The sequence below is a fragment of the Paroedura picta genome, chromosome 1 (assembly GCF_049243985.1).
Source record: "Paroedura picta isolate Pp20150507F chromosome 1, Ppicta_v3.0, whole genome shotgun sequence".
In the NCBI taxonomy this organism is placed as follows: Eukaryota; Metazoa; Chordata; class Lepidosauria; order Squamata; family Gekkonidae; genus Paroedura; species Paroedura picta.
Window position 1 is genome coordinate 116593390 of NC_135369.1, and position 12392 is coordinate 116605781.

The 12392-nt window shown below is 42.2% G+C and overlaps 1 protein-coding gene across 6 annotated transcripts in view; it reads left to right on the forward strand.

Moving 5' to 3' along the window:
* TBC1D32 (TBC1 domain family member 32) overlaps positions 1 to 12392 on the forward strand; it is a 94843-nt gene that overhangs the window by 33906 nt on the left and 48545 nt on the right. For all 6 annotated transcript variants that reach the window (XR_013224900.1, XM_077300757.1, XM_077300749.1 and 3 more), the window contains 5 exons: positions 2183 to 2265; positions 3703 to 3841; positions 4154 to 4241; positions 4590 to 4708; positions 7125 to 7241. Coding sequence is in view for 5 of the 6 variants with exons in the window: in XM_077300757.1 (XP_077156872.1) it covers positions 2183 to 2265; positions 3703 to 3841; positions 4154 to 4241; positions 4590 to 4708; positions 7125 to 7241 (546 nt within the window). In the remaining variant the exon portion in view is untranslated. The remainder of the gene's footprint in view (positions 1 to 2182; positions 2266 to 3702; positions 3842 to 4153; positions 4242 to 4589; positions 4709 to 7124; positions 7242 to 12392) is intronic.

Genomic DNA, 12392 nt, shown 5'->3' on the forward strand with positions numbered 1-12392 from the left:
CTCCAACCCCCTAATCAGAGTTGCCTCCTCTGAACCTTTTCCAGCTCTTTGATGTCCTTTTTGAGATAGGTTGGCCAGAACTCACTCACTCACTCACTCACTCACTCACTCATTCACTCACTCAGGTGCCGCAACTGAAGAAAGATGTAGAGAAACTGGAGTGTGTCCAGAGGAGGGCTACAAAGTTGGTGAGGGGTTTGGAGACCAGATTGTATGAGGAAAGGTTGAGGAAGCTTGGCCTTTTAGCCTGGAGAGAAGATGACTAAGAGGTGATATGATAACCATCTTCAAATACTTGAAGAGCTGTCTTATAGAAGATGACGCAAAGCTGCTTTCTGTTGCCCCAGAAGGTCAGACCAGAACCAATGGCTTGAAATTAATTCAAAAGAATTTTCAGCTAAACATCTGGAAGACATTCCTGACAGAGCTGTTCCTTAGTGGAACAGGCTTCCTCAGGAGGTGGTAGGTTCTCCTTCTTTGGAAGTTTTTGAGCAGAAGATAGTCATCTGACAGAAATGCTGATTATATGAACTTAGATTGTGAGTGGGTGGGCAGGAAGGGATGTGCCAGTGTTTGTCTCTTGTGGCCCTTCCATGCATACCCAGGGAATTGCCAATTGCCACTATGGGATGGTAGGTGAATTTCCTCCAGGCCAGGCTGGATTCTGGAGATTTTGGTTGGAGGGATCACTTGGGCATGAAATTGGGATCACTGTGGGTGGCAGGTAGGTGTGAGTTCCTACATTGTGCAGAAGGTTGGACTAGAGGTCCTTGGAGGTCCCTTTGAATTCTATCATTCATTCATTCATTAATGAATTCATTCTTTTATTTACATCGAACCCTTCCCTGAAAAATCAGGGTGGGTTCCATATGATATATACAGATGCATTATAATATCAGCTGTTTTATTTTGAATCTGTTTCCTAATAATCCCTACTGGAGTTTTCCTTTTTTACCATTACAGCATACTGGGTTGCTACTTTAAGACCCATTCTGCACAGTGGTGGCCACAGCGGGCTGCCACCAGTTCCTTGCGATGGGGCAGTTTGTCCCATTGCTTTCTGTGTCCCTGTGACGGACTGTTTTTGGCAATGCATCCTGTCTGCCCCGGAATTCTGCCTTCACACAAGGCAGCCAGGGTAAAAAGTTTCCACCACACACACACACGGGGGGGGGGGGGTAACCAGGGCCATTTTTTATGATTAGGAAAAAAATGCCCAGGTGGCTCAGTGGCGCTGCACCACGGAGCTGCCTAGGGCATATGGTGTCCCATGTGGGATTCCACAGTCAGCCCAGGGCAGCGGGTGGTGATGGACCTGGAAGGCCCCTGACTCTTCCCTGCCAGAAGGGCCTGGGCCAAAATAGGCCCTGATGACACTCACCACAGGGAAGGGAACACCAGAAGAATCCACATTTCTTTGTTGGGGGGCAAACAGGCCCAGGCCAGCTCAGGCTTTTTTGTCATGCAGAAAAGTTCTCAGTGAGCTATCCACTATGACCCTAAGATTTATTCTTCTCAGTCTCAACAAGTTAAGACCTCATTAGCCTAATACTTTAGGTTGGGATTTGGAGGGGGGGGATGAGCACTATCTTTAACTAGCCTTGAGTTCCAACAGTATGTGCAAAAAAGTGTAGAAATGCCCTAAGCAGACACTGGACCTAGCATGATTTTGTAACAATATGTTTATGGAAGATTATTAATTTACATAAAATGTCCAGAGGTGTATTTGGATGGTTGCTGGTCCTAAGTTGTACCCAGAACTTTCAGATAATAGTAATTTTTCCCTTTGCCATATGTCCCAAAGGGATCGTATTCTTTATGACATACTGAAATATGTTTTCGTTGGTTGGATACTAACGTTGAGGCCTAACAAGAGCTAACAATGACTCTCTTGGGCCTCTCTGCCCACATCTGTATCCACCAGCCAATTGTTTCAGGAAATTCACGCCATGCCCTCCACAGTCCCAGACTGGGATTTTATGGGCAATATGAGAATTAATTTATTCTGAAATGTTAAAATTGGTTTTAGATTGTATTAAATATGTTTTAATCTGCACTGAGTCACTTGAGGCAGGGTGAAATAGAATTCAAAGAATTAATGAATGACTAAACAAACAAACAAATAAAATGCTGTGGTAGTAGTATATTTTTTCCAGTTTTTATTTACTCTTATATTTTACAGACTAGTATACTTTCAGAGAGAATTTCTACTCCTATAGCTGGGACAGACTGCATTTCATCAGTAAATCAAGAATCACAGAATTCGTAAGTACTGTTTTATATTCAGGAGTGTAAATTCACATATGTGGAATTAGAAGATATTATAATTTTCTCTGCTAAAAGTTTCTATTAATCATGTAGACTATTTCAGGAGCTTATTAATTTAAAAACTGGCCTTTTTTACCAGCACTTTTACTAGGGAAGCAGCACTTTGGCAGTGAGAGAATATTTTTGCAGATCTGCTCCTCCTACTGCTATACTGCTGCTGTTTGTGAAAGTTCCTTCATCCCAGGAAGCATAATTTCAGGAGTGGGTCTCAGGAGGCTGCAGGAGATGTAATGGAACAATTTTGTTCCCTGAACAGAGGTGGTTTTACCATTGCTTTCCTCTGCATCGTATTCTTAGTCTTCCTTGATGTTCTCTTATACAAGTACTGATCCTGCTTAACTTCCAAGGACTACTAAGGCTATGATATAGAACGCTAGCACTGGTTATGGCAATAGACTTGTATCTCTTCACAATGGTGATGTAGGATACACTTTCTCCATTTGAATTTTGCTGTTATCAAATATTGATGTAGAAGACATTTTCTCCATTTGAATTTTTCTACTCTCAAGTTAGTCATGTTTCCTCCTAGTTTGTTGTCTTGTTGCTGTAGCATTATCTTTCCTTTATCAGGTAGTAAACGAGACTTTGAAGTTTTTATCATTGCTAAGTTGGAGGTTGAACATGTTCAGTAGCTTTTCTGGCTAACCAGTCCAGTGGCACCTTAAAACGAACAAAGATTTATTCAAGGCATGAGCTTTCAAGTGCAAGCACTTGAAATTAATATATTACAGTAAAATCATTTTTTAAATTATTAGAATTGAGCTGGCTGCTGGGATCGAACTCCCAGCCTCATGGTCAGAGCTTCAGACAGCATGTCAGCTGCTTTACCACTCTGTGCCACAAGAGGCTCTGGTTGTCGTTAGTGATGTGCTTTTCTAAGTTTCTTCCCAGTTCTAATATTTCTTGTCATTGTTCATGCTCTGCTGCTATAAGCTTTCTTGTATGTGGGAAGGCACATTGTTTTGAAGAGTCAGCTTCATTTATGTCCGTTTTAAGGCACGGGTATCCTGTGGCCTCTGTTTGAGGAAAGTGTTCCTAGCAGAGTTAACAGTCCATCATGTTATATACAGGAAAAGAACTATAGACATTCTGTGAAGACGGCTCCAGTATAGGTAGAGCATCCATCGACATACAGATGCTTTCCTAAATGAATTAATTGCAGACAGATGGTTGATTGGGCGGTGTAGGCAATATTGAATAGAAAACATTTTCATAACAGATCTTATAGTGGTAGAGCACCATATGCCTTTTGTATTGCAAAGCAACCATTTGTAGAAAAGTAACGGCTTTTAACAGTTTACTTGGTGAATGAAAAAAAGTTTAGTTTACTTGGGAAGGCGGTGTTTATTTCCTTTTTTCGGTTATATTTTTCAGTGCTGTCTTGGAAGAGACTTTATTAGATGACTTGCTAAATTTTGCTGCCACACCAAAAGGGCTTTTGCTGCTACAGAAAACAGGAGCAATTACTGAGTGTGTGACCTTCATGTTCAGTAGATTTACAAAAAACCTCCAGGTACTTAGAAGCATTTAAAAGAATAATTAGAATATTATCTCTTGAAATGTTGGCTCCCCCCACCATTTGCTTTGCCTGAACAATTTTAATTGCTTATGTCATAATCTGTCTCTGCTGGAGCAATGGGGATAGCATCAGAATCCTAGTTAGAATCTAATGATACATTTGATTACAGATTTAATTGTTTGTTTTTGATAACAAATTGCAGCATATATAAAGACTAACAGGTTTATTTTCTTAGCCAAGTTCCTACTGCAGCAGTTATGTATTTGGGACCTTTAAATTTAATATGGGTTATATTTATTTTTCCAGGTCAGTGGATGTGAAAAGTTTGGCTATGGAGTAATTGTTTCTCAAGTGGCAGCAACTGCATCAGGAGCCACAGCTCTACATAATTCTGGTAATTTTGTCTTTTGAGCTTATCTTACTATAAGTGATCCATACTTGAACAAACTTTAGGAACCATCTGATTCTTTCTATGACAGATTTTCTCTGCTATTGATCATTGTGTGCTTTGTTCCTTTCTTTGATCACATGCTGTTCTTTGTGTCTGTGCCACATAGATAGCTTTTTAACAAGAAGGGAAAGAGGCATGAGGTAGCAATTTCTCAGGGTGCATGGGTATGATGTCTAAAGGTATTTAGTGAGTGAAAATGTAGCTTCTGTCCAGTATCTCATGCTGCAGGTTCTGCTGTGTATTTTTGACTACCATACTCTTTGTCATTAAAATGAATTGTTATCTTCTTAGGATTTATAAAAGCACTTGTTACTGAGTTGTGGGCTATTCTAGAATGTGGAAGAGATGATGTTAGAATTACTAATCCCAGATCAACACCAGTAGATCCCATTGACCGAAGCTGTCAGAAGGTAAGAGATGATTCTATGTTGTTTATGTTGAACAGTTTTGACTCCAGGATAATCCATGATCCACTCTTGGATGATCTCTGATCCAAGAATGAAAAAAGCTCTTCAAGAAAGCAGGAGTAGAATGTTCTGTGATACAGGGAAGCAAGACAAGAAGCTGGAACTGGAAGATATTGTAACTTACAGAAACAGCTTTTTGTGAGGCACAAGGGGCTATAGGGAGGAAGGGTTTATGACAACACTTGTTATTGAGGAGTGCATGAAGATATGTGAAGCAATTCCACGAGTTTGTTCTTTTGCTGGTTCATAGAATCCAACCCATGATACTTACATGAAACATAATATATGATACTTATTTCTTTGTGTGTATGTTGCCATTTTAAATGTACATGTTTGACTATAGTTGTCTAAGAAAAACTATAAGGTAATTCACTGTTCTGTGGATAAAAAGTAGAATAATGTAAGCTGTTTTGGTTCCCACTGTGGAGAAATGTAGGGTATAAATGAAGTAAATAAAGGTGAGTTAATGGCTGAGAGGGAAAAATGGCTGAGGCAGGGAAAGAGGAAAGTAGATTGGGGGTTGCCAGGGGAAAGGAAAAGAAGTAATAGCACAGGGGAAGAGGGTTCAAGGGAAAGTGAGGTGTACCCTCTCCCCCATGTCCTTGAGAATTCCTTGCCATGCAAGAGGGCCTGGCCCATTAGTGAGCACCACACAACTGGGCCATAGTTTTCCTATGTAGAAGCTGCTGAGTGGAAGAGGGAAAGCTGAAGACAGAGGGGAAATACATGTAGGCTTGCTGTTGGGTGGGAAGGAGATAAGGAAGCAGGAAAGGGAGAGAGAAATGGAAAGAGGAAATAGTGAGGAGGAGGAAATGAGATGCTTTCTGAAAACCTTTATGGGTTTCCACTTGTATTGACACCAGTCTGTGATTGGCTTCACATTGTTGTAGGGCTTTTTCTATGTAAACCTGATGACTCAGGGTGCTAAACAGTATCAGTTTAACAAAAACAAAATGTTTGAATCAGTTCTAGAGAAGTTATATGTAATCACATTGTGGTGTTTTCAACTTCAGTGAATGTTTCTTTCAGTCAGTTTTATTATCTCAGCCAGGGGCCATAACAGTGAATACAATTACTAACATCTAAAATAAGGACAATTACCCAGAATAAAATTGTACCCCAATAAAAGTCATGGTTCAAGTTACTTACAAATAATCATCATTTCTGCAAATAACCCTTTTGGAGGGGGGAATAACAAGTACAGTTTGAAAAGAAATGGGAAAGTGGCTGCTGGTGCTGTAAATGGAAAATTGTCATTGCTTTGTGAAGCATCACGTACTTTCCTGTGTTTTATCCTAAACCATTTCCCCATCTTTATGTGATTATAGCAGTAACTTTCTTCACTGATTTTTATTGGACTTGATAATGCATAGAGGGTGTTTTTTTTTTAAGTACTTCATTCGGGATGAAAGAAGGGTACACGTAGAGCTTAGGTTATTTGTTCTGTGTACAGACTATGCTGTGAAAGGCACTGCTTGTCTAAAGGAGAAACCTGATGGCTTCAAAGTGGGACTGATAGAAGGCAAGAGGTGGTGACATGGCTCCATGCATGGCTAGCTGTGGCTACTGCAATGTGACTAAACAAGAGCTAAGGTCTACCAGCTGTTGTTGAGGTGATGTCATGGCTCCAAAGACCCTGCTTGAAAAACGGGGCAGTTCTTGGTCTGAAGAAGGGTTGGGTGCTTCAGCATTTGAAGAGGCCGTTCGCCCCTGAACCAGACAGCGCCGCCGCGCGGTGGGGAGGGGAGGCACAGGAGTCTGTGCACTGTTGGCTGCTTTGGGCGCGAATGGCTGCTTTGGGCGCTGAAGCGCCCAACCCTAGTCTTAAGTCTTAGTCTTTGCAGATTTAAAAGGAAGGGAGGATTCAACATAACAGATGCTAAAGGTAGTGACTTCTGATGTCATTCTCTTCTCTAATTTACTGTCCATCAGTCAGATTGGCAACTGCCTTGCTTTATTTGTCAACCTCAAATCCCTGCCCTTCTGTTTGCCAAGTTTACTAAGTTTGGTTAACTTCAGTAAGCTGAAAGCGGTTGTAGGTACCCACATTGGTCCAAAACAAGTTGTAATCTGTTTTTATCCCCCCTCTCTTTTGCTGTAAACATGCTACAGATTATTTTTATCACTTGTAGTCAGCCTTGGTCTGCCTGAGGTTTGTTTCTTTCTGTTCTATATAACTCGGGGGGGGGGGGTGTCCTCACTGACTCATGTTGATCCACTAAAAGCAGACAATTAATGTGTTGCCTATGACACAGTCCTGAAGAACAAAGTCATGATAAAGTCTTGTTGTAACTTAGCTTTTTCAAGTAAATGCCAGAAAACATTTTGGTTACTGCATCACCTTTGCTTCTTGCCTCAGTTTTTTCTAGCTCTGATCAACTTGTTATCCTTCCCTGCTGCTTATGAACTGATAGGCCAGCAACTGATTCCTAACAAATCCGAATATTCTCTTCGTGAAGTTCCCGCAGGTATTATAGTAAGTATCATTGTTGTCTCATCCTTAAGTTCCGTACAGTGACAATGTTTGCAGTGAATAATTTGCTACAAGCTGAGTGTCCTGCATAGTGGACTAGATGACCCAGGAGTTACCTTCCAATGCTATGATTCTGTGAGTCTATGATTTTAAGCTAGTATGATTTTTCCCCCTTTCTTAGTGAGTGATACCTTTTGAATACATTTTCAGCATTTTTATTGCATGCAGCATGAGGGCAGTATATGCCCATTGTATTTTGGTGTGACTTTTTCTTCAATCGTAGAAGGAAATGTAATATTTAAATAATTTGCACGTATTGCTTTCTCATGTATTCTTGCCAGACTCTTCTTTCGGGTATAAGCAATTGATATGGTTATGATAAACCTCTGTGTGCGTATATTTACATTATACATATTGTACATATATTGTACATATTAAATAGTGAATTATTTTTATTATTATAAATAGTACTAGACTAGAGACCCTTTTTATTTTTATTATTGTTTGTGTATTTTTAAATTGTAGGCCTCTATGTGAAATTAAGGATATAGTAGCTACCTGTGTGTTTTAGCTAGGACATTTCTGGAGACAATATAACCCTTTCAAATCTCTCCTTTTGTGAAGTTAGCTTTCATTTCTGGCATTTGCAATACAGAGTAAACGTTTCTGTCCATCAGTAGTTCTGTTTGCATACTTTAGATGGGCCCTGTCTTCTAATGGCTTTTTTTTTGTGGCTGTTATTTTTTAAAGACCTTGAGGGCTCCTGAAATTATTGTACCATGAAATCCTGGCTTGGTTTTTCCGTAGTTCATTCTGCGGCTCATTATTTTGATGGAAATGTCTTTTTAGTGCAATGTGAACCAGTTGCCATACAGTTGTGTTTAGGTTGACAACTTGACTCCAACTTGACAACTTGAGCTGCAAATAGCCAAAGTATCACCTTTCACCACCGAAAGCTGGTGACATGAAGCAAGAGTTTGTTCCCCAAAAATGACATTCAGGAATTTCTGCATGTTTGAAACTGAACCTACTCTGAATCATGATTCATTTGTTTTGGTTTTTTAAAAAGAAAGAAAAGGAAGCAAACTTGAGATGCTGTTTCTATCAGGTTGCCCCTTAGACGCCTTTTCTAAAGTGAAAAGTATTCCAGACTGAAACAGTATTCCAAATGAGGCTGCACCATAGATCTATACAGGGGCATTATAATAACAACTGTTTTATGTTGAATCCCTTTTCTAATAGTCCCTTACATAGAGCTTGCCTTTAATTTCCTGGTTCCCTTTTGGACCCTTTGTAAAAAAAAATTCGTGTCAGGTTTTTTACTCTCCCAGTCTTTTCATATAGAGGCTGAATTTAGTAATCGGTTACATATATGGGAGAGTAAATCAAGTATCTTATCTTTGAGTTCCACAAGAACTCTCAAATGTATGCTGTCAGGACCTGGAGACTGTCTGGTTTTAATTTTCCCAATAGGTATAGAACTTCATCTGGTCACCTCAGTTTGACTCAGTTCTTCAGACTTTTCCTGAAAATAGTGGCTTTGTTATAGGTACAAGTCCCACACTTTCCACAGTGAACACAGAAGGAAAAATCCATTGTACTTTTCTGCCATCTCCCCATCTTCTTTTAGCAATACTTTTATTCCTTTGTCATCCAAAGGCTCCACCACTTTTCTGGATGACTTCCTGCTTCGGATACATTTAAAGCTCTTTTCTACTGTAGTAGACAAGTTGCTGTGGTCGGTGAGGGCAATCACTTGTTCCCTTGATTCCTGTCCATCTTGGCTACTCAAGTTGGATGACCAATGGATAGAAGGCTCCTTGGGGAAATTTTTATCCTCCTCCTGTAATTTGGGGGATTCCCAGGATACTGAAGGGGACAGTGGACAACCCTTTACTGAAAAAAAAACATTGTTCGATCTGCAGGACTTGGTCAGCTACTACCCAGTCTCACATCTTACATTTCTGGGTGTGGTTGAAAGGGTTGCCATGGATCAGCTCCTGACATAATTGGAGGAAACTTCGGCACTTGATCCATACCCGTTTGGCTTGTGTCCTGGCCACAGGGTGGATACAGTGCTGGTTACTCTGACGGATGATCTCCAACACCAGTTGGATAGGAGTAGTTCAGCTATCCTCGTGTTCTTAGATCTATCAGTCTTGTTTGACGTGGTTGACTGTGAGTTGTTAGCCCCACTACCTTGCTGGAACTGGGATACATGGGACAATCTTTCAGTGGCTGATCTCCTTTCTCCAGAACCAGACACAAGGGGTAGCAGTCTGCAAGAAGATGTTATGCCCCTTTAAGCTTCCTTGTGGAGTCCCATCTACATGCACCTTCTGGCCCAGCTGGTCCAGAGTTTTGGGCTGGCCTGTCATCAGTATGCAGATAACACCTAGCTCTATCTCCTGATGGACAGCTGCCTAGATTCTCTCTGGAAACATTTGCCAGATGTTTGGAAGCTGTAGCTGGATAGTTAAAGCTGAGTTGCCTGAAACTCAATCCTTTTAAGGCAGAGGTCCTGTGGTTGGGGAGGAAGGGCCTAGAGCAGGAAGTGCGCTTTCCCATCATGGCCGGGGTGTAACTTAAGATTGCACCAAGGCCAGGAATTTGGGGGTTATTCTTGATGCTTCCTGATCATTGGAGGCACAGGTCACTAGAGTAGCCCACAAAACATTTTTCCATCTATACCAAGTGAAGCTACTAGCACCCTATCAGTCCTCAGAACACCTAGCCATGGTGATCTGTGCAACAGTCACTTCTAGGCTGGATTTCTGTAACTCACTCTATGCTGGCCTTTCCTTATCCTCGACCTGGAAATTGCAATTGGTTCAGAATGCAGCTGCTAGGTTCCTCACAGGGATACCTTGGAATGCCCATATGCAGCCAGTGATGAGGCAGCTGCATCCCAGATCAAGTTTAAAGTTTTGATATTGACATTCAAGCCATCCACAGTCTGGTCCCAGCATACCTGAAGGACTGCCTGTTGTCTTATGGTTCCTGCAGGGCTCTTTGGTCTATGGGTGCAAATCTGTTGGTGGTCCCTGGTCCAATGGTAGAACACCAAGCAGAATGAACTCCCAGAAGAGTTAAGGGCCCTGTAGGAGGTCTCAGAACTCTTCTGCTAGGCATTTGATTAAGGCCAGGGCAATTAGATATATGGACCCCTCCTTGCTTCAGCTGGGACAACATGCTGACTCCCATATTTTCTTTCCTCCAGACATGAGATGGATAGAAGGGGTGCATTGAGCTATGGGAAATGGGGGTGCGGGCTTAGACAAAATGCCACTGAGGGGTTTTAATGGCATTGGGATTTTTATGGATTTTATTGTGGGGGTATTAAGTATTATAACCTGCCATGAGCCAGCCAGTCTGGGAGTGGCTGGTAATAAATTGATAGATAAATAAATTCATAAAAGTTTGTTTGTCTTTAACAATACAGTGTATTTGCATTTCAAAGTGACACTCTGTCACGGCTTTCATACCAGTACCCCTCTGTCCCTATAGGATTTCTGCAGTGGGCTTATTGGAAGAACGAATTAGCTGGAAGTCATAACACTTTCTTTGTGTTTGCAATTTAACTTTACCACTTGAGATTTACATGCCCAGTTTTTCTATAGTAGCTGTCAGAACTCACCCTGCAGCTCAGCTCCAAATTGTCTTCCTAAGTATGGGGAATTCAATCATGTAAAGTCACTCTGATTGTATTTAAAAAACTTTTCAACATGCCTATCCAACTCTGACTCCATGAAGTCTGATTCTAAACATTACAGAGGAAACATGAACTTGAGTTATGGAGAAGGATATTTGATGAATATTTGATGAGTGGGTGTTAAGCGTTGATTGGCACTTAAGCCAGCTCCTCCTCCTAGCCCTTACCAGAAATATTAAGTGGAACAGATAGCATTTTTCATCAGTGGAATATATAGACATCCTTTGTTTATATGTACAATTAGTGGGCCCTGGTGTCTTCCATGCGCTGACTGCTTGTGTATTCTTCCTATAGTTGCTAATACAGTGGTGGGGACAGAGTTTCTACAGAACAGGTTTCCATGATAGTTTTTGTTTTTCATTGGCAATTTAAGAGTGTTATACTGATATATTGTTAAGCACTAGTTTCTCTGAGCTCCTGGCCCTTACCTGGTGGAATGAGATCCCAGAAGAGCTGAGAGCCCTGACAGAGCTTTTGGGGTTCCTCAGAGCCTGTAAGATAGAGCTTTTCCGCCAGGCATTTGTTTGAGGCTGGGCTGGAGACTGGGGGTAGTCAAATCGGGTTGCTCCCTTTCCCCTCTTGTAATCAGTACTCCTAGGCTGACATTGCCAGGACTATCTATCGTGGTCACAGACAGTGAACAGTAGAGTGAGGCTTTGCAGGAAATATTGGGTTACCCATTTGCAGCCACTACCAACAATCATCTTTAAACCCCCAGAGGAGCGGGGGGGGGGGGAATAAAGGAGTAAGGGCAAGTGGGGAGGAGTTAGGGCAGGCCCTGTCCGGGATAAAAACTCAGAGGGCCCAATCAGGAGCCGCAAAGCGGCTCCTGATTGGGCCCTCTGAGTGTCACTTGAGGGCCAAGCAGCCAATGGGGAGCCATGCAAAGCGCGGCTCCCCATTGGCTGGTTGGCCCAGCCTCGCCTGGGCTGGCCGGGGAGTCGCCGCTCAGAGGAAGAAGCCTTCCCCAGCAGTAAGTCCTCCGGCCCTTGGGCCCAGCAGAAGGCCACAAAGCCCACCCCCACCGTCCCGAGCCTTCTGCCGTGCCCTGGGGCAGCCGAGCCTGCCCCTGGGCCCGGTAGAAGGTCCCAAGGCCACCTACCTTACTCTGTTCCTCCCTTCCTCCCAGCATTCCCTTTGTCCTTCCCTTCCTCCCAGCATTCCCTTTGTTTTTCCCTTTCTCCCTTTCTTCCATATGCCTCTTTCTGGCTACCTGTTTCTCTCCCTCTTCTTCTGTCTCTATCTTCCTCCCTTTCTTTCTGTCTTTCTGTCTCTCTTTCTCCTTTTCCTCCTTCCTTCACCCCATCCCTCCACCCACCCACCATGCTAGGGCCCGCTGTATTTTGGCCACAGCAGGCTTAATATTTAGTCTGTTATAATGTACTAGGGTTTTAATTGGTTTTATATTTCATTGTAAATTGCCACGAGCAGGCCTAGCTGAG